Below are 21401 nucleotides of genomic sequence, written 5' to 3'. Positions count from 1 at the left end.
TAAAGGCCATGGGGGGCTCCCAGCCAAAGCCCCAGGGCCTTTAAATCTTGAAAGGCCCCGCCTCTTCCAGTTGAGGCCACGCCCCCACTCAGGACTCCAGCATACCGGTAAGTCCTTTAAGTTACTTTCACCCCTGATTCATAGAAGACAAGATTCTGCCCCACCCTCCTCCCAAGGCATACGAGCCCTGAACTATATCAGAACCACCACAGTTCTACTTATCAAAATATGGAACAAGCCACAGCAATACTTCTCTGTAACCCCCCCATTCACCAGGAAGCAGAGCTCAGCAGTGTTGCTCTCTGCATGAGCATGTGGAACATTCCTGGGTATGGGAAGACCATGGACTAGAAGGTCCTCCAGCCACACAGACCCTTGTTACAGGCAGCAGGTTGCAATAGGGAGGAGTTGGGCCCAGATTAGGATAGGCATGGATAGGATAGACACAGCATTCTGCCAAGTGCTCAAACAGCACAATAGTCTTAAAAGGAACCACTACCATAAACCCACCCTTGAAACATCTCATTATTCCTAAACCTTGAGGGAGAAGAGTCTCAAGACTGCTCTTGATATTATGCCAATGCACCAGTTTTATATGTAAAATGCTTTGCCAAGGCACAGGCATCCAATTCTGACTTAATAGTGGAAGAAGAAATAAATATTCTTAACAGCATTCGAGATTTTTCCTGTGTGCCTGTGTTAAACAGGAGAAACAGTGACCACAAGTCACTGCATACAAAGGCTAGCAGAAGCACTTAAAAGCCTAGTCTACAGAGTCAAAAACAACAGAAACTCTGCTGTGGCTGAACCAGGTTCTAAAACGGTTTGGTCCAACCCAGATAGATGGGGCTAAATCTTTATAAACAGGGTTGAAGGCATCTTTTCAGGAAGTCTGTTTGGAATATCTTTTGGTCCCACTCACACAGACTGAGCCAGATCACGTTACAACCACGTTCCACCACAAGAGAGTTTAACAGCAGTTGTTCTGCTTGGCTGTTTTGTCTGTGTAGATGGGTCCCAAGACTCCTGTCTTATGTGTGAATAGTTATTGCATCTCCTGCCCAAAACATAACTGAAAACGTGGCAATACTTAAATCTCTCATCAAATGTTTGGTATGTTTCTAGATTAACAAGTCATTCAGAGGTTTCAGTTGCAGCTTGGTTTCAAGGTATCAATCTGAAGACGGTGTCTAGGAACTAAATTCTTCTTTGAAAGGGATAAATAGGTGTGTGGCTCCTCACAAACTTTCTGAAAGCCACCTGTGAATGGATGTTACGGGGCAGTTTGTGGTGCTTTGCAATGGATAACACTTACCTGAGGGCTGAGACTTTGCGTCACCACTGGAGTAAAGTCGGATCAGGTCACTGCACAGAGGTTTTCCTACGTGCTGCTCTCCATCTAGCGAAATGTGTTGCAACTGTCTATTTTGCAGGTTTGACATTCGGAGATTCAGGGGCCTCTCACCTGAAAGAGGTCAATACTGAAATATTCAGTATTAAGTATGAATCAAAGCAATGCTAGAAATCAAAATTAAGGCTAAAATAATAATAAATAATAATAATAATAATAATTAAAAAAAAGGACACCACCATTTGATCAGTGAAAAAAACATTCTAGATTTCAACCATGCAGGAGAGATTTCTAGTATGTAAAATGCTGATTTGCAGATGACCTCTTTTCCTCTCCAGGCTGCTAGTGCTGCTACAGATTTGGTATGGCTGAGCAATCAATCCTTCATTTTGCTCAAAAATGCTTCAAGATCCAACTTTCCCTTCCATGTTGAGCTGCGTTAGTCACAGAATTTAAGGCCAGAAGGTACCACCAAGTCATCTAATCTGACCTCTTGCATACCACAGGCCATCAACACACTAAAGCTAACAATCAAAGTTAGACCAAAGTATCACGGCCTACAAGTGACTAGACTATCATGTGCCACAGCAGAGAATAGAAGAGACCAAAGTGCCCCAATGCCCAAGGCTCCTGCAGTGGCAGGGAAACAATTGAGACATACCCAGATAGTGAGTGACCCTCACCCCCATGCTGCAGAGGTCCCCGTTACAAAAGTCTACATATAGAACAGCTCCACTGAAGTCAATGGGGTTTCCCTAGAGTTACTGAGCAGAATCTGGCTCTATATCTGGTTGTATCATTTAGACCAGTGGTTCTCAAACTTTCCAGACTACTGTCCCCCTTTCAGGAGTCTGATTTGTCTTGTGTACCCCCAAGTTTCGCTTCACTTAAAAACTACTTGCTTACAAAATGAGACCCAAAAAATAAAAGAAGTGTCTCAGCACACTATTACTGAAAAATTGCTTACTCTCCTCTCATTTTTACCATATAATTATAAAATAAACGGATTGGAATATAAATATTGTACCTACATTTGTGTGTGATACTTGAGCCTGTTTTTCACTTGTGAGCTTTGTCTGAAGCCAGAGTCCTGGGTGGCAGGGCTGAAGCCCAAGCCCAAGCCGTACCGCCTGAAGCTGAAGCATGTAACTTAGCTTTGCAGGGCCCCCTGTAGCATGAGGCCTCATGTAACTGCCCTGCTTGCCACCCTCTAAGACCAGCCCTGCACTTGTGATCCCTCTGAACCCATCCCATGATCCTCCTGGGAGCCACAACCCCCAGGTTGAGAAACACTGATCTAGATGAGTTGACTACCCCCTGCAAGACCTTGCATACCCCCAGGGATACGTGTACCTGTAGTTGAGAAACACTGATTTTGACTGTAAGCTCTTCCAGGCAGGGATCTTGTCTTTACTTGCCTGCTTAGCTTCCTCCACACTGCTGATGCTATATGAATAACATCAGTACTAATAATGATTGCATAACACCAGACAAATTGGGTGGCAGCAATATCATGCCTGGAAGCTACTATACCTTGTCCATCCGCATTATCAAACGTCATGCCATTGGGGCTGTGCTCTTCTGAGCTTTGTCTGTAGTACCCTGTGGAAAGGCGTCTCTCTGAGTGTTGCAGTCTCTCTAACCCTGCTTGGTTACAAAGAAACTCCATCTGTTTTGCCATCACCTTTTCAGACTGCAAATAAAGCAAGAATATATATATATATATATGGATCTTGCTGTACAGGAAAAAAATAATACCAGCAGGTAATAAAGCAAGCAGTCTAGATATAGTTCTTTGTTGGCTCACATGTACATGTGTGCTTTACAGCTACCTCAAAACTATCAAGCAAACAAAATATTTTTGCACCCACTAAAGCAATGAAACACAGTGCATTCAAAGTGCATAAAAACATGTGTTCTCTTTTAGCCAGTCTACATGATATTTCTTAGTTCTTACCTGAGGAGAACAAACTTTCTGCACTCTAGGACTGCAGTCTACACTTAGAGAAATTCCCAAATGCAAGATCTTTCTCTTAATTATCAAATTTAGCTCCATTGGAATAAATGGCTCTACAAAATATTTCAACAGCAATGGCAACATCTGCTAAAAACTTATGCCAAGATTTTACCAGACATCTTGGAGTCTTTATTTTAGGAAATAGCAGTACACAAGTTTAAAAATCTGCCATTGTGAAAGTGTAGGATGACAGTATGTTTGTGGGGGATAAAGGTGTGAAATGTCTGTCTAGAAGATGAAGAAGACCTATACACCTCTAGAGAATGAAATTAAACAATGTAGAGCAACGTGGGAGGGAATGGTGTATAAATGTTTGTCATCAACTTTAGTGCCAAGAAAATTTTAACTTTCAATATGATCATGCTCTCAAGACTGTGACTAAACATCTTATGGAAATAAAAAAAAATAAAAATATCACCAGTTAAAAAAATGTCCATTTCTAAGAGCCACACAGAAGTATACAAATAGAAAGGGAAGCAAAAATATGCAGAATTAGCATCCACAGATATAAAGTTCATTGATTTCTCTTTGTAAGTATTTTATAAGTGTCTCCATTACTACTTGTCTCTATTAAAAAGAAAGCTGGTTCTTGCAAGGAGCTGAGCCTCTCTTGGGAGATGTGAAGCGACCTCAACTCCCACTGACATCTGTGTGCTCAGAAGAGAAAACTATAAATTAGCTGACAGGGTAAAAGAGAAGACCACGTCCTAGGTTCTCCAGTAAACTGATGACATTTAGAGCAGGGAAGGAACCTGTTCTATATTTACTGACACCACTTTAGATATCATCATGTTCTAGAGGAGAAACACAGAACCCTGCCCTTAGGTTTTGGCAGATAGAAAATTGTTTCTCCCTTTACCTAACAGTTTGCTTTCAAGTGTATTTTAATCAATGGTCTACCTGAGGGTTCTGTTAGTATTTTATTAACTGAAACATTACTTTTATTTTTAAAAGGGTTTCATTTCTATGCGGCATGTACTGTACTATCGCATTTGTTCCCAACAGTAGATGGTGCATTCCTTCTCTTGTCTCAAGCCTAGAAGGTGAGATCCTTACTTCTTTGCAATGAATGAAGATAAAACTATAATAGAGTGTCATAACAGCTCCAAGAGTTAAACCCATATTAGCAGTGATATTATCTCAGCTAACCCAGGTGATCTTTGAAAACTGGAGGTAATGATTTTAGTCATCACAATATTATACAAAATCAGCCTAGAAAGCAACTGTTACTATTCTAGACAGCATCTCGGTAGAAAGCTGATAGTTTCATGTGGTTTGTCTACCTGGGAATTAAGAGCTGCCAAATCTTCACTTTTGCCTTTGGCCAAGGCAAGTGGTACTTTCTCTTGTTGATAAAGTGTCTGGACTGTGTCCTGGAAATCAGGAAAACCATCCTGTTGAGCAAAAACAAACAGGGCATATGATTTTGTTTTGCTTTTAAAGAAAAAGCAATGTATCATAAGAGTTAACAGAGAATATTCTTGAACTCTGGTGAAAAACTTGAACTGGGATTTAAGACTCTGAAAGAAGTTAACCAAACTATGCTTCAGCAACATAAAATACTGCAGCAGATAAGATCTGGCTCATATCACTTGCAGAGCAGAGGCTTGTGCCACGCCTAACACATCGAAGTATAAATCCTGAGCAATACCATTGACTTCAATGGAGTTACTCTGGAGCTAATCCAGTGTAACAGAGCAGAATTAGGCCCACTATTTTGTGGTTTTCTTTTGGATTTAGCAGCTTGGGTTTTTCGGATTTTTTTTTTTTTTTAAGAAATCAATGTTATAAATGCAGAATATTGCTCTAACTTTGACCATTTGCATCTGTAGCATCCATGAGGCTTGCTGTACATGCAGAGTAAGACCTTGAGACTGATCTTAGATACACAGCCATGCATGTACTTGCCTATCTTACAGAAAACATAGTAGCAGAATTTAGTAGCTTAGAAAATTGGGCAAACCACCACAAAATTCAACATGCTGCAAAGACACACACAAACTATACTGGTCTCCCTGTAAAATGGTAGTGGCTTATCTTTATAAATTCTCTGCATGACAAGCTGCCCACTGAAAAGTGAAGTAGCATGGACTTTGTATGCTGCAAGGAACAGTTCTGATCTGCCAGGTGCCTGGATGCGAAGCCCAAAAAATTATTTATCCATCTCTAACTTTTATGACTTGCAAATCTCCTATGTCTCTTGTGCATGGGAAAATTGCAAGTTCCATTACAGTCATTTGCTGTATGTAGCAAGGTTCAAGATTAAATATTCATGCAGTTTAGTGCTGTACAAGCAAACTCATGTAAAGCAATGGAGATGCATCATTATTCACAAGAAAATGCAGCAGGAAAGAGAGCTAAATCAAGGGAGGAGGCTGGAGAAAGAAGTAGAATCTAAAAACAATGAAATTCATAACTAGGAGATCATAGGCCCCTTGTGCCAAAGTAACATTTTTAGGAGGATTACAGTCAGTGCCTATAGCATGCTAGGTACAGTGAAACCCTGCTATAACGCAACGTTTGGGGTCCAAATGCTTCCATTGCGCTAAATGCAGGGTCGCGGTATAGCGGGGTTTCAAACCAGTCAGTTTGTCAGTGTCCCAAAAGCAGTGCATTGATGTGCACCGCCTAGTGCCCCTAGTGCCTAGTGCCCAGCAGAGGAGGAGCCGCCCCGCCTGCCGGGGACAGAGAACTCCGGGGCTGCGGGCGCCGGTGCTCTCTGTCCCCGGCAGATGCGGGGCCACGGCTTCTCTCCAGCTTCAAAAGGAGCCGCGGCTCCCCGCCTGCCGGGGACAGAGAACTCCAGGGCTGCAGGTGCGGGGCCGCGGCTTCTCTCTGGCTTCAAGAGAAGCCACAGCTCCCCACCTGCTGGGGACAGAGAGCACCGGCGCCCGCAGCCCCGGAGAAGCCGGAGAGAAGCTGTGGCCCACGTCTGCTGGGGACAGAGAGCACCAGCGCCCGCAGCCCTGGAGAAGCCGGAGAGAAGCTGCGGCCCGCGCCTGCTGGGGACAGAGAGCACCAGCGCCGGCAGCCCCGGAGAAGCCGGAGAGAAGCTGCGGCCCGCGCCTGCTGGGGACAGAGAGCACCGGCGCCCGCAGCCCCGGAGAAGCCGGAGAGAAGCTGCGGCCCGCGCCTGCTGGGGACAGAGAGCACCAGCGCCCGCAGCCTCAGAGTTCTCTGTCCCCGCAGGCGCGGAGCTGCAGCTTCTCTCCCCTGCAATGGCGTTGGGGACCACTGGTACTGTACAGTACTGTGAAAACATTATCTAAGTTATATCTGCCTTAAAGGGGAGCCAACCTATGATCGCGTTATATGTGATTTCGTGTTATAGCGGGGCGCGTTATTGCGAGGTTTGACTGTACTCACACACAGGAAACCAGTGCCTGCCCAAAGAGTTTATAATCTAAGAAAGGGAAACGTAGCATCCCCAGAAGAAAAAAACTGTAGAATGATGCGCTGCCTCTGACTAACAAAGGAAAGGGGAAAAAAGACAAATACCTCGTGAAGAATGAGGCCTCTGCAGTCAGTGGCCTACACAACAGTGATCAGACAAATCTGTGCCACGGTGAATGCTGTCAGGAGGTTTGCTTCCCCCTCACAGTGCAACTCCATTCACTTCAGGGAGGTTACTCTTGCTCCTTGAGAGGAGAACCAGGCCCAAAGTGTTTTACGCAGCTCTACCTCACCACACCCCACTCCAATTTTCCCAATGGAAAAATACAATCCAATGAGTATTTACCACTTTAGAACAGTGTAAATTCTCCATAAAACCTCACCTGGAAACAGAAAGATGCCGGAAGTGCACTACAAAAAACACAGCTACTTTTACACTTAGCTCTTAGTTTATTATGAGGTGGGAGTTTTGTTTTATTTTTAAGAAGAGGCCTCAACTCTGCCTTTGAATGCCTTACATCCATATGTACATGTAGCTGAAATTTTGAATATGGACGTACAACAGCACCAATGATGTAATTTAGTGGTATAAAATGTGTCTGCATATATTTACACCAGCAATTGTATGCCAGTGTAAAATTGAAGTCTGTTTTTCAAAAGCAGGCCCACCAAGTACGTATGGTTTCTGCTGCTTTGTGTTATCCTCACGTACATTTCTTCAATAGGCAATTGGATTCTGGATCACCCTTCCTGAGATGTGCCCCTACCACAAAGACTTATGATATAGGAATGGATGACTAAAAGAGGCAGCAGAAGGTTAGACAATTCAGCATGACATCCGTCCATGGCCTACTCCTAGCTAAGCATGCCTCTCCCCATTCCTCCTCTCTACTGCGTACTAGGGGTCTGCTCCACACAGCGCATGTGTTTCTTCCATGTTGCTCGGTTGTTTTTAAAGTGATTTCTTATAGCAAATGTTCTATGTCTCACATGTGTACTTTCTTTCCCGCCAATGACACTTTTCTTACATGAACAGCAGATTTTAGTGCTTCTGTTCTTTTCATCGGGCGAGAAAGAGAAACCCCACACCTCTGATCTTGGTTCTCTTTTCCACCTGCCTGGCAATGGTGTAGGTGGGCATCTGTCTTCCCTCTTCTCTCTCTAGAGCCGGCACTGACTGCAGATGTTTCCTCTGAGACTCCTCTTTAGTCTCACATTCACCTCTGGGTCTCCTACTCCCACGGAGCTTTTTGAACTTGGCTGTCTCAGGCTCTCCCACTCCCCCACCTCTGTTTTAACATTGCCACGCACTCGAAGATTCCTTTGTTATTACCAGCACATGGAAGAGCAATAACTTTATAATTCTCCTCTTCTTTCCCCTCCTGGCTGTCAATACTATAGGTGGAAAGCGAACCTCTTCTCACACAATTTAAAAATGCAGAAATGAGGAGAATGAGAAGCCACTCTCTCTAGGCCATTTGCGTGATATACCTGTGACCTGTTTCGTTTTCTGAGTTGCTGCCACAGCAGCTCATTGCATTGCACAGCATTACCAGTGACTCATCAGAGATGACAAAATAAGGAGTGCCCCCCCCACCCCCGCCATAGCCTTCACAGAATGAGATGGCTGCTTAGTGGGAGAAGAGAATGCAGTTTGCATCTTTACTCTTTCCTACTGCTCTTTATCCAGAAGAAATTTAAGAGCCACAGCACTTTCTTTTTATTCACTCCCAACTCCCATCCCAAGTAACTGCACTCCTCCTCTCACTCCCTCTATTCCTTTAGCCTGTTTTCCTAGAATCTCTCTTTTCTCTACACTCAACTCCCACAGCCTCGCTGCCCACTCTACCAACAAAAAGGGAAGGGCACACGGGGGAAGAGAAAGGCTTTTACAGGTAATCTGATGTAATTCGTGGTATTTTGTTTCTTTGTAATGCTTGTGTGAACTTAGTGCTTATGAAGAGGAAGGATTTGCAAGAGTGGCTGGAGGCAGGCAATGTGTAACTTTGCCCACACAGCCCTGCTGGTACACCTACATCAAGCCTAACCTGCAAAATCCCAGATTTTTTTTTTTTAAAAAGGTCACTTTGCCTGTTTCCAAAAGCAGTCATTTACACCCATGCAACATGAGGTGTGAAACACTTCCAAGTCAGCATATTGGCTTTTCACACTGCACTTTGCAGAGGTATGACTACCTGATTAGCAAGGCAATGGCAAATCATGCTCCAATCCTGCCTCAACAATAAGAAAAGATCAGGCCTGATGTCTCCACAAATGAAAAGCCAGAATACTAACCCACCATACTTCCTCACTCTCTGAATTCAGAGACAGAAGATGCAGCAGTACAACTTTCAAAAGCACGGATGGACACTATTTACATCCACTATGGAGAGAGAATTCTGCAATATTTGCTACAATGTTTCCTCATCCTTCTACCTTTTGTTAGAAAAATACTGCTAACAAACAAATAAAAGGTCAATAGTGAGATATGTTTCACCAAGAAAGTAACCCTGCAAAGAAAATGTGCAGAGAAACAATCTTACTATATATTTTTGAAAAATTAATATAAGCTGGAATGTAAATTAGAGCCACAACTCATTAACACAAGTGAAATAACTGTCCTGCCACATAAATGCTACCTACAATAATACAGAACTCCCAAACATACAGAAAAACGTGGTGGTAAAATTGGGCCTCACCACTTCGTCAGTCATTCTGTATTAGTCGGGACTATGTCCTCTTTAATGAAACAATGTTTTGCAGTGCACAGCAGTAACAGGAAGATTCAGAAAAACATCATTTTGTAGACTGAGGACATTCAGTTCTTCAAGGAAAAAAAAAATCACGATTGAACTACTAGCCTTTTAAAATAAGTGGAAAGAGAGTGAACATATTTCTTCTGAACTATTGCGCTAAAACCGTGAACAAAAAGCCTGAAGGTTCACTACTCTGTAAAATACGAGAATACTTTCTCCTAGTGGTATATAAGTTTCCTCTCCCAAACAACAGCCTTCCAAAGAACAGCCTAAAGTTTCAGCTTAAATCTACTATATTTTTCTGTTTCCATTTTTCCCCATTAAAAAAAACCCTACCCTCAAAATAAATAAATAAATAATCGCACTCTCGTGGCTTGTCATTTCAGTTGCTTAACCATTGTTAACTGAGCAAAGGAAAAAAAATCCTAATGGTGAGATCTCAGACTGTGGAATAGTCTAGCAAGTGAAAGCACCACTGCCTGAGTCATTTAAAACTAGATTAGTATATTCTCCAATGTTTTTTGCCCATAGGGAACCACAGTACTGTATATTGGCCATGGATAGTGATGGTGTAGATCAGTGCTTCTCAAAGTGGTGGTCCGCGGATCCGGCCTGAGCCATTGGCTGCCGGTCCGCGGCGAGTTTCCTCATAAGAGTGTTGAATAGGATAATAATATGGCACCAGTCCCTGGCACATTGGAAAAAAAAATTCCCAGTCCCCCACATCAGATAGCTTGAGAAGCACTGGTGTAGATGACTCAATAGGGCTTTTCCTAGCACTAAATTCTGGGTTTATGATACTAAAAAGCCAAGACAGGTCAAAGTGAATCCCGACACAAACACACAGAATTACTGGCATGGGAGCTGTGAGTAAACCTTCAGAGCACACAATTACACAATTCAAATTACTGTATATATTTTAAGTGCTGTCCAGGGCTGTAATCCATGTGTTGCACAACAAAATGACCAGCGTGTAAAAAATGCTTTTATTTATATCTGGCTTTCAAACTAACTTCTCATTTTAAAGGAGAAAAAATGCACCTGTTTGAGTATTTGCCACATGAGACTAGCCGTTGCTTAGATAACAAATGTAAATCCTTGAACTCCTTCGAAATAGTAGATTTTACATATGGCATATCATTCCTCACTGAAGAAATTAAATATGAAAAAAAGTGCTATTTCAGTGTATTGCAAACCCTTATATTACAGTTACATGATGAAGATCATACCACATACCTCCATGTTACATGCTATTATAATGCAGACCCATACTTAGCACATCGTAATGTACTATACTATTTATTTTAGTAGATGCTATAAGGAGAATTGTAGCTGCATCAGATGATACCCAAGCAGCAGTAAAAAGGCTACTCAGTTAAAAAAAATATCATAAAGGAAGATGAGCCAGTCATTTTGGATACTTATCCATATCTATGTAACAGGCTATTTAAAATGGACTTAAGTTTCTTCTGCTGGAAAGTAAATTAAGATACTTAAGACTTTAAGTAATCCTTAAGGTACTGCACATGCTGTCAGTGTTGACCTTGAGAATATTTCATCTTAACAAAGAATTCCCAATAGAACTTATGTTTAATTAAAGTTGTGTGTAGATGTGAATTTTTATTTTGTGTGTGTGTGTGTGTGTGTGTGTGAGTGTGAGTGTGAGAGAGAGAGTGAGAGTGAGAGAGATGCATGCAGACAGATATAAGTACACACTGTGTGTGTGCGCGCGCACACTGATAGATACATTTTCATTTGCAATTGATTTCTCACTTATTGACAGTTTTGGTGATTTAGTTATAGGCACATATGGCCCATATCCTGCCATCAATTCCTATGCAAAACTCTCAATGAAATCAATAGAGAGTTCTGCATTTTGGATTTGATCCAAAGCCCACTGAAGTAAATGGAAAGACTCCCACTGACTTCAGTGCAATTGGGCCCTATAAGAAAAAAAAACTGATGGGAGGATATTGCTTAGAGTTTGCAGTACATTTTCCAATGGGAAGAATCCCACTCACACATGGAAAGCAGAATACTTGGACTAGATGTCCCATGGGGATCACAGGGCAGAATTCTGGCCTATGTTTTTATAATCTAAAGAAAACCAGTCCAATGCACTTTCTATACATTTAACTTTTTTTAAAATTAAAAATAGGATACAAACAAAAAGTATCTGAGTAATCTATTTGGTATTTATTTTTCCTAAATTAATATTAATACTATGACAGAGGTGCCTAATTAAAAGTAAAAATTATTTTCTCTAAGTTTACAGAACTAAGTCAGAGCCTTACAAGAATTTCCCTGAGCCACAGAAAAACAAAATAAATACACACAAGACAATTGAGTTCAATGGAAGGAAATCTCCATGAGGAATCTCTGATAGCTTCCCCCACATTGGTCTCTCAGGGGTGGGCAGGATTTGTCTCCCAAGCTCATGGCACAAATCACAGAGACTGCAGAAAAAGCCTGAATATCCCTCGGGATCTGCAGTAAGCCCACTGCACAGCGGTGGCCATACATCTATGTCAGCTCTGCCCCAACAGTGCAATTCCCCAGTCCCTCTTCCCCTACTCCACCTAGTATCTTCCCCGTCTCCACACACAGATCCCTGGACCAAAAAGGAAGAATGTTATCACAAACAAAATGGATACCGCTATACAAAATTGTAAGGAATCAGCAAATCGTAAGCCATCAGCAAATCAGGTGCTCTCTAAACTATTTCTTTTAACAGGTTCTCTAACTTCGGGGCAAATCAATTTTTTGAATGTAAAACTTAGCATGTAGGAGTCACAATATCATACCTCTAGCTTAATTCTCTTCGGTGACAGTTCATCTCTATCTCCACATTTAGATCTAGAAGAAAAAACACACACAGTATTGATAAACAATATAAATATCCTGTCTTTACATATAAAAAGAGAACCAAATTTATCTCTGCTATAACTCACTAGATTTAACACCATTAAAATCAAGGGTGAACATGACCCACTTAGTGGGGGAAAATATTAATTTAGGGCCCCATCCTGCAACTCTTAACCACCCAACTGATACAGTGGAAGTCATTGGGAGTACTCGGCAAGCAAGAATTTGCAGGATTGGGTACTTAGGAAAGCCGTTGAAACTCAACTAAGGGCAAGGAAGTTTGGTCAACACGATAAGGTGACGGAGGTGAAAGGTCTACTGTTTGTGCTGATCAGCTGTTAGGTAGAAAGGGCATTATTGGGGGAAAACAAGGGGAATGGAATTGGGGCAAAACCAGAAAAGATCATGCAGTGGGACAAAAAAAGGCCCCCCAACAAATTAACTCAAATTAGGGTGAAATTCAGCCCCGGGCAGAGTAGCAGCACAAGGCGCAGGCATCACTTAAGTCCTCAATAAAGCCGTATGTAGGCCTACGTGCTGGTGTTTTGAACAGAGATGAATTTCACCTTAAAGCAGAAAGTTCCAGCATGATCTTTATGACAAAATGCCCTTTGGCCTCTGTTACCCAGGATGGGAGAAGACGCTAGCACAGTTGGGCATGTGTATTAAACAATATTCTTAAAAAATTCCTGAAAACATATGAAAAATATATTTTCAACACTGTGTGTAATATACGAGAGATATCAACTTTTGATAGTAATATCTAGAATATACTGAAAAATATTAGTTATATCTATGGACGTGTTTTGTAAAATGCATTTATTCTATAATACACAGATAATAACCTGATATAAAAACATATCCTGTTTTTCGCTGCTTGATTTGATAACTATTTTAAAAAGGGACATTGTCCATTTAAATTTGGTCTCAAATTATTATTTTTTAAAACAAGTGTTTATAAACTACCCTCAACTACCTTTGTCTTTCATAAATGCTCTAGCTAGGCTGTTTAAGCCCTAACGATTTATATTAACCTTGAAATAACAAATGACTCAAAATTTAAAATGCTTGCTTCTTAGAGATGGTATATTGAAGGGTACTGTATATACTGTTACTGAATCTGGAGAACCAAAAGGTTAGTGAAAGGATTAAAATAGCTACATGCCAATAAAAGTGAGTATAACAATATGAAAGGTTCCATGGTTTACACAGTATTACTGATGATTTCTATTTTCCATATGTATGTGCTCCCTTTTGCTAGCTGTCGAGGAGGAAGAATGAAAAGAGATTTCTAATGCTTCGCAAGAAATTCTATTAAACGGATTACTTCATAGAAAATAAAGTTCCCCTGAGTTTATTAAAGCTTACTTGGTGGTCCTGTAAGTGTACTTGTATGTAACTTCTCGAGAGATCTGCCGAGCCAGCGCAAAGAGTTCATCTCTCCTGGTTAACAATGCATTATCTTTTACACACAGCTGAGCGGCTGCTTCATTAACTGTTAGCTGGAAGTTAAACACAAAAATATTCTTGACTTCCTCAAAATATCACCTATTGACCCTTGTAAAAGTATCCAATTGTGTGACATGATGACAGATTTCAACACTGAGTCACATTACTTATTTTATAATGAATCTGGAGGATTTCCTCAAATTGTGAATACTCATCCTTTCCCAGATATTTGCCTCAGTTATAAAGAGAGATGGTAGATAAATTTAGTGTTCTTTAAAGTGTTTATTATAACTCTCTCTGATGTAAGCTACCTTTTCCTCACCCCAATGTTAACTAAACCCCAATATGAAACAGCACCTCCTAATGTTCAAAGATTTGACTCCCAAAGATTATTTTTTTTATAAATGCCAGTGCAGAAGAACATGCACAAGGCTTGAAAAATCCACTTGACAGTGGTGCGTAGGAAGTTTTCCCTGATGAATGACGTGTAAGCCATCAGTTTCTGCAGAATGTAAACGGTCTTATAAAAGTTTGTTTCTCACCCTTATGTTTGTGAAAATTATATCTGAATGCATATCAAATCTAAACCAATGCAGTGATGTCTTCCTGAGCCTGCTGGGACACCACCCCAGTGTGTCTGAGTCTGCCCATAGCTTTACAAAGCAGCAAAATGAAATTAACAAGGCTCAAGTCAGTTTCACTACTGCTATGAAATCATGTAGGGCAGTGGTTCTCAACCTATTTACCATTTTGGGCCACATATGAAGCCTACAATGTGTTATGTGGACTGCATCCAATACTACCTGTATGACCCTGAGGATGTCACAAGCTGCCCACAGGCCACGGGTTTAGAACCACTGCTGTAGGGAGTGATGAAACTGTCAAGAACAACAACAACAACAACAGTTTCATGATGTTGCTATTTCAGAAACCTAACAGCAGCAGCAAAGACACACACTGAAGTTACTAATGGAGGCAGAAAACCCAAAACACAGACACTAGAGAAGTTGTATATCCTCCCTCCTGTCACAGCAGCCAAGAGGGTGGCTAGTACTTTGTATTTATCAGATACATACCAGCCAGAGGCTGATATGACAGATGTATCCTCCAAGAAAGGTCCAGAAACAACACTTATTAGAAGTCTCACCACCCCTCTGCTTTCCAAGAGCTGGATTTTTAGGGTGATGGGCTTCTCTCTGGAGCATTCTCCCTAGGCCTCATAGATCTCTATCAATCAGGTTACTGGATACCTGCAGCAAATATGTTTTTTTAAATGCAGTCAGCATGTTGCTTATGAATCAAGTTCTGCTGTTCTCCAATTGCCATACATACCCGGTGGGAGTACAAAGTTCTAAGAGCAACAGACCAACTACAGTTCACTGGACAGGGACAGGGCTGGTCATACATGCACACACACAGACACGGCAGCACAATACTTAGCAGCACAGAGGTGGAGGAGTCTGGGAGCAGGACAGTAGGCTTGCAATTACACTGAAGCACTGGCAAAAACTATGAACAACTTGTCCCCTGCTCCTCCCCGCCGATGCTTCATACCTTGGTATCTAGGAAGCCATCCCCACATCTCTCATGAAGACCCTCTTCGTAAGCAGATCTTTTAAAAAATGTTGCCTTAAAGGATGAAACTGGTCATGCAAACTTTTTATTCATCAGACAAGCTTATTGGCTTGAGTTGGAAGTTCTTTGGAAATATAACTTAAAAATTATCTTCAATTTGAGTCTGTGATGTGGCCTGTTTTGTGGATTTAAAGAATATTAAGAAGCTGACCAACCCCCAACTAAATCATTCCAGCCAGGGCTTTGTCAAGCCTGACCTTAAAAACCTCTAAGGAAGGAGATTCCACCACCTTCCTAGGTAACCCATTGGCCTGCTAAACCCAGGGTGGTGAGTTCAATCCTTGAGGGGGCCATTTAGAGATCGGGGGCAAAAATCTGTCTTGGGATTGGTCCTGCTTTGAGCAGGGGGTTGGACTAGATGACCTCCTGAGGTCCCTTCCAACCCTGATATTCTATTATTCTATGACCTCAGAAGTAACTACTGTTCATAATTATATTTCTTAAGCACATTTCATGTATTCAATGTGAATTTACACTAAACTACACTATTTACAATATAGACCTGAAGACCCAGGAGAGGCATTCTGGCCTAGCAGCTACTGAACTACATATACTTAATAAACTACATGTATTGTTTGATCCTACAGTCACTGAAAGGTCACACCGCTTACTGAAGTCAGATGCACTACAGTGACAGGATCAGAGCCATTTTATAATGCAGTTACTATATATTGTTAACACAGTAGACAGTATTAAAATCATGAGTAAGACAGTTACCTAGCAGGCCAGAAAACTTAAGGGGTGATTTTTAAAAAAACAAAACAAAAAGAAACCCACCCTATATATTCTTTTACAGAAAGATTACTGCAAAACAAATAAATGGAAAGGCAGGACATTTATGAATACACCACTCATATAAAAAAACTGGTATTCAAGTGTTAATCTCTGTATATTGCTTTTCATTTACTATGTTTCAGATATCCTTTGAGGATCATTCTTCACACACAATGGTTGCTACTTCAGCATCAGTGTGTTATTCATACTGTACACTTGCATAACAATTCACATTACTTCATAACTGGATATAGTCTTAGAAGGCTGCAATAATAAAAAAAGATTACAAACACTTTTGTTTACTCCTGGCAAATGCTCTATCATAATATTGAAGGATAGCCAACTAGTTGGTGGGGGGTTTTCGGGGGGGGGGGGTGTTTTTCTTTCTTCTCTTAGTTAGTTTCTCCATGATCACTGCAAACCCAGCCTTACTGAGCCAGAAGTACATGTCATGGCTTCCTCCCTTTTAAATAGGCAGCAGACTGCAGATAGCAGGTAGAAAAATTCAGTGTTGTGTGTCACAAAATGAGAATCCCTTCCTGGGAATTCTAATTGTAAAAAGCAGGGATTCTAGCAACCATTCCAGTTAAGTACACATTTCCATCAACAGAGTTAGATGATTCCCCTGCCACACAGAGAAAATTAAATACAAAGTCTCTCCCCGCAACTCCTTTAAGTCAACAAAAGTAAATGACCTAAGTGAAGTCAGACAACATAACTCATGTTTGCTATTCCTGTGTTCTTTTTACCCCATGATTTTCTTGTGTTTTACATGTAGTCATACAAACACCAAAATATTAAATACACAAAGTTACATTTGTAAAACGGAGCTGAATCAAACACCTAAGAGTCACCAAGTTCAAGAGTATGGCCAAAACCATCTTCCTTTAATCCAATCCATTGTGCCTCAGTCTCATAGCCCCATATTTGGAAACCTGCGCAATACTGAGACAATGGGATAGGTTAAAGACAGTGTTTTAATATTAACTCAGAACTTCCTTGTTCTGAGGGTTTTATGTCAGACCTTAACACTAAGTCAATGTTGGTTTTAGTTTTTTTCTTTTTTCCTTTGTAGATAGTCATGATAAAACCCCCCAATAAGCCTACTTTTTGAAGAATGCCTAGCACCCACACCTCTCTCTGGCTTCTACTGCCTGCTCAGCACTTTTGAAAGTTGGTGTATTTATGTGCAACTGACATGGTAAAGAATGAGAGGTCTGAAGAGGAGCTCTGTGTAAGCTTGAAAGCTTCTCTCTCTGACCAGATGCAGGGCTGCCGGGGGAGGGGGGGGGGGGAAGTGGGGCAATTTGCCCCAGGCCCCGCAGAGGCCCCCCGAGAGTTTTTCGGGGGCCCTGGAGCAGGGTCCTTCACTCGCTCCGCGGGCCCCGGAAAACTCTCGTGGGGGCCCAGGCCCCCGGAGCTTCTTCCGCTCCGGGTCTTCGGCGGCGGGGGGGTCCTTCCACTCCGGACCCGCTGCCAAAGTGCTGGGTCTTTGGCGGCGGGACCCCAGGCCCCCTGAATCCTCTGGGCAGCCCTGACCAGACGTTGAGTCTAATAAAAGATCACCTCACCCACCTGGTCTCCCTATTATTACATATTAACAGAAAAGGAGTGAATGCTGCCTCTCCGCAATTCTTCACCATTCTGTTTAGCTTGTAGTCAACATGCAACCACATCATTGGTTGTAGTAGCTCCTTCTGAGCCATGCACTCACAAGACAACTTAATGTTCAGTATTGGACAAATCCTCTCCCCAACATTCAACCCAAGAAACTCAGCTGGATGATGGGGAATTCTCCACAGGAAGAATCCCCTTCCCAGGCTTCAGCGCTTCTCTGCAGCTGCTACTCCAGACAGGTTACAGTAGAGTCTGCAAGCCTTGTGTGCCTCTATTCTATGAAAGGGAAGAGAATGAAGGATCACTAAAAATCCACCCTGCTCCAAATCCTGACTGTGCAGCAATGTACACAGATCTCCCAGAGCCTGCAGGGATTGCACATGTCTAGCAGGGACTCTTCAAATTCTGCCTCCAACGCCTGTGCACTTGGCCTGCAGTCATAGAGTAACAGGACAGGATTTGCATCTGTATGTTGGATGACCTTATCATAACACTGAGCTACGCATTTACAACGTAGTGCACAAGTAGGAATTGCACTGCTAAATGGGCATGTTAGTCACATGGCCAAATCGCCACAAGTTTCACCAAAAATGTATCACCAATATGTAGTAAAAATCCCTATGAGAAGTTATTACTGGGTATGTGCAATTGCTTCTTAAAAGTAAAGATTAATTTTAACTGAGCTTGCTGTCTATAGTTTACATTATTGATGACACCTACAAAAACTTATTTTTAAATTGTTATTTTAAGTTACAGAAACGAAATCAAGTATAAAACCAGTAAGCTTCTTTGCCACGCCTGTAATGTGAACATAGTCCTTCCTTTTGGGAAGTACACCTCATGACAAATCTCAAATCAGACTGAAATGATGCAATCACTTAACTGTCAAGTGGTGATGCAGCATTCATGATATCAACACTTATCCGGCACTGCTTTAGTTTATGTTTATTCTTCTGTAGTACCCTACTTGAGCACTAAAACACCAATTCCCACCAGAGACAACCTTACTGCATTACAACATATACAGTTACTAGTTTCCAGAAAGAAGGCTAGAATGAAAGAGGAGTACATGTGTATGTATGTTTAAAGCAAGGTATGTCAGCAACTCTGCTATTCTTCAGGCGTCCAAGGACAAGCCCTCGGGTCAGAGCCTACTCTTCACTGGGGCTATCCTCCACCCCTGCAGATGACATCAGCACATACTTTTTACAGCTCAGGAAACCACCCCAGATTACCTGTACTGTGCCCAAGGAAATGCAAAGGTTTTACAACTAATCTCGAACCCAATCCAGAGAATAACTAAGGGTATGGCTACATTTACAAATCTGCAGCGCTGGTTGTTGCAGCGCTGGTCGTCCAGCTGTGCAGGGCCAGCGCTGGTGTGTGGCCACACTCACAGCTACCAGCGCTGGTGTGGGGCCACATTTGCAGCGCTGTTGGGAATGATGCATTATGGGCAGCTATCCCAGCGTTCAAGTGGCAGCAACGTGCTTTTCAAAAGAGGGGGGTGGGGTGGGGCGGGGCGTAGTGTGACAGGGAGCGGGTGAGAGAGAGAGAGTGGATTTTTGGAGCCAACACTGTGTGTTACCTTCCTGCCTTGAAAAATCAGAACATGTTCCCGATCCCTTACCCTTAACTCTTAACTGCAAACAGCCTGCAGCCAACGGACTCCCTCTCTCCCCTCTCCCCCTCTCCCCTCTGCCCCGTTTCTGTCAAGCAAACACTCACTCCCTGCCTGCATCATTATCTCATTTGATTGTTCACAGATTGATCACAGCAAACAGGAGCTGTGTTTGTAGATAAGCAGCTCCGGACGGAGCTACGAGTTCACAACAAAACAAAGAGAGGCTGCATAACAAAACAAAGAGAGTAATTTATAAAAGCATTCTGGGATATCTGCTAATACCCTGGAGGCCAATCACAGCGCTGGTGTGTGGCCACACTTGATGACCAGCGCTGCAGCACCAGCGCTGCAATCTTTATTCCCCATGCTGAGCCAGGTGTACGGCCAGCGCTGCAGCCAGGGAGTTGCAGCGCTGGATGTGCCCTGCAGGTGTGGACACTTACTAATTGCAGCGCTGGAAAGCCTCCACCAGCGCTGCAACTCGCAAGTGTAGCCATACCCTAAGTCTTGTGGGCCCTTGTGAGGCAGAGGGAATTCTGCAGACACCAGCTATACAGTGAGGCCTAGAGCAGAGGGAAGGCAGTCGAGCTGTATTAATCAAGCCAGGTAACAAGGTCACCTGAAACAAGCAGTTTCAAATATACACAGAGGAGACTTGTTTACTCTCTAAAAGTGGAAAGAGGTACAGAAAGGCAAGACTGGTCTGGAGAGAGGCCCAGTGTTTAGAAGCCTTTGTATAACAACGATTTGCTGTTTAAAGGCTTGATCTGTTCATTTCTGTTTGTTCATGTCATCTATTTCAGAGAGACTTAGAACTCGGAAGATGTGCATTTTAAATCACTAGTGCAAACACATACAAACACAGGAAAGGTTTCCTATTTCATCCCATAACTCAGTGGCAGTGCTGACTTGCACAGACACACACACTCTTCTCGTTATATAATAGGAAGTGAAACAAGTGTCTATAGGAAAACAGCAGCCTACCATCTAAAAAGGGGAATGGTAACAGGGAAAGCTCATTCCAGACTGAGTTATTTTTACCTCGTGGAGCGTGAGATGTTTGCCATCCTTTCTTTTCGAGTCAAATCTGCCATATATTGCACTGTATTTCCTAATCTCCTCCTCTTTGCGAGGGTCCTCGTCGTTCATCTCAAAAATGTGACCAATCATCTTTGCCAGCTTCTTGTTTGTTTTCAGTAACTCCTTTACTTCATTCAAGTCACTTTTGGGCAGGGAGGGAACCATACGTTCCACGCATTCGGCAACTGACAGAGCAGCCGCAGCATCTAGGGTCTCAGTGTTTTCCTTTGGTGAAGCTGGAGAGCCGAGGTCAGCAGGGGAAAGGCTGTGTTCGCTCTCTGTAGTGTGGTGACCTTGCCAGAGTCTTGGTTCATTGCCACTCTGCAGCGGTAAGTTTCCTACCACATCAGATTTGCCCGCACCCACACTTTGCACGCATGTGGTGGCAACACATTTTGGAATCTTCAAGTGAGGCTCCCTGGTATTACTATTCCTTTCATAACTAGGGCAGGATATTCCCAGCCAAGCAGGGGACCCTTCTGGTAATTTATAGATTGGAATGCTACTGACTGGTAAGGAAGTGAGAGGCTGATTAAAAAGACCAGGATTTGTGACCCAGTCCCTCAAAGCCTTTTGCAGTCTTCGGACATGAAGAGGCTTGCTAGCCATGCCTACAAGAGCCATTATCTCCAAGAACTCCTCTTCGCCTGCTTCACATAGCTGCTGTACATCATCACCTCCCTGCTGAATGAAGGCATCAAAGTAGAATAAGAGATTTGCTTTTTGTAATATTCGATAGAGTTGCAACTCCCCAAGGGTTCTGGGTAAAGCTGACGCCATCACAGATGATAGAACCTGCAAAGAGTAAGAACGTTAATTACAAAATAGTCTTTAAACTAC

At 42.4% G+C, this 21401-nt stretch overlaps 1 protein-coding gene across 2 annotated transcripts in view; it reads right to left on the bottom strand.

The window, feature by feature from the left end:
- The window catches only part of NAB1 (NGFI-A binding protein 1), a 30978-nt gene that overhangs the window by 2631 nt on the left and 6946 nt on the right, over positions 1–21401 (bottom strand). For both annotated transcript variants that reach the window (XM_045031630.1, XM_045031629.1), the window contains exons 2-7: positions 20523–21356; positions 13751–13884; positions 12322–12373; positions 4652–4762; positions 2885–3044; positions 1316–1465 (exon numbers count right to left, since the gene is read on the bottom strand). In XM_045031630.1, the coding sequence (XP_044887565.1) occupies positions 1316–1465; positions 2885–3044; positions 4652–4762; positions 12322–12373; positions 13751–13884; positions 20523–21341 (1426 nt within the window). In that variant the 5' untranslated portion in view covers positions 21342–21356. The remainder of the gene's footprint in view (positions 1–1315; positions 1466–2884; positions 3045–4651; positions 4763–12321; positions 12374–13750; positions 13885–20522; positions 21357–21401) is intronic.

This window comes from Mauremys mutica, chromosome 10, assembly GCF_020497125.1.
Source record: "Mauremys mutica isolate MM-2020 ecotype Southern chromosome 10, ASM2049712v1, whole genome shotgun sequence".
NCBI lineage: Eukaryota > Metazoa > Chordata > Testudines > Geoemydidae > Mauremys > Mauremys mutica.
This window is presented reverse-complemented; position numbering and strand designations above follow the sequence as displayed.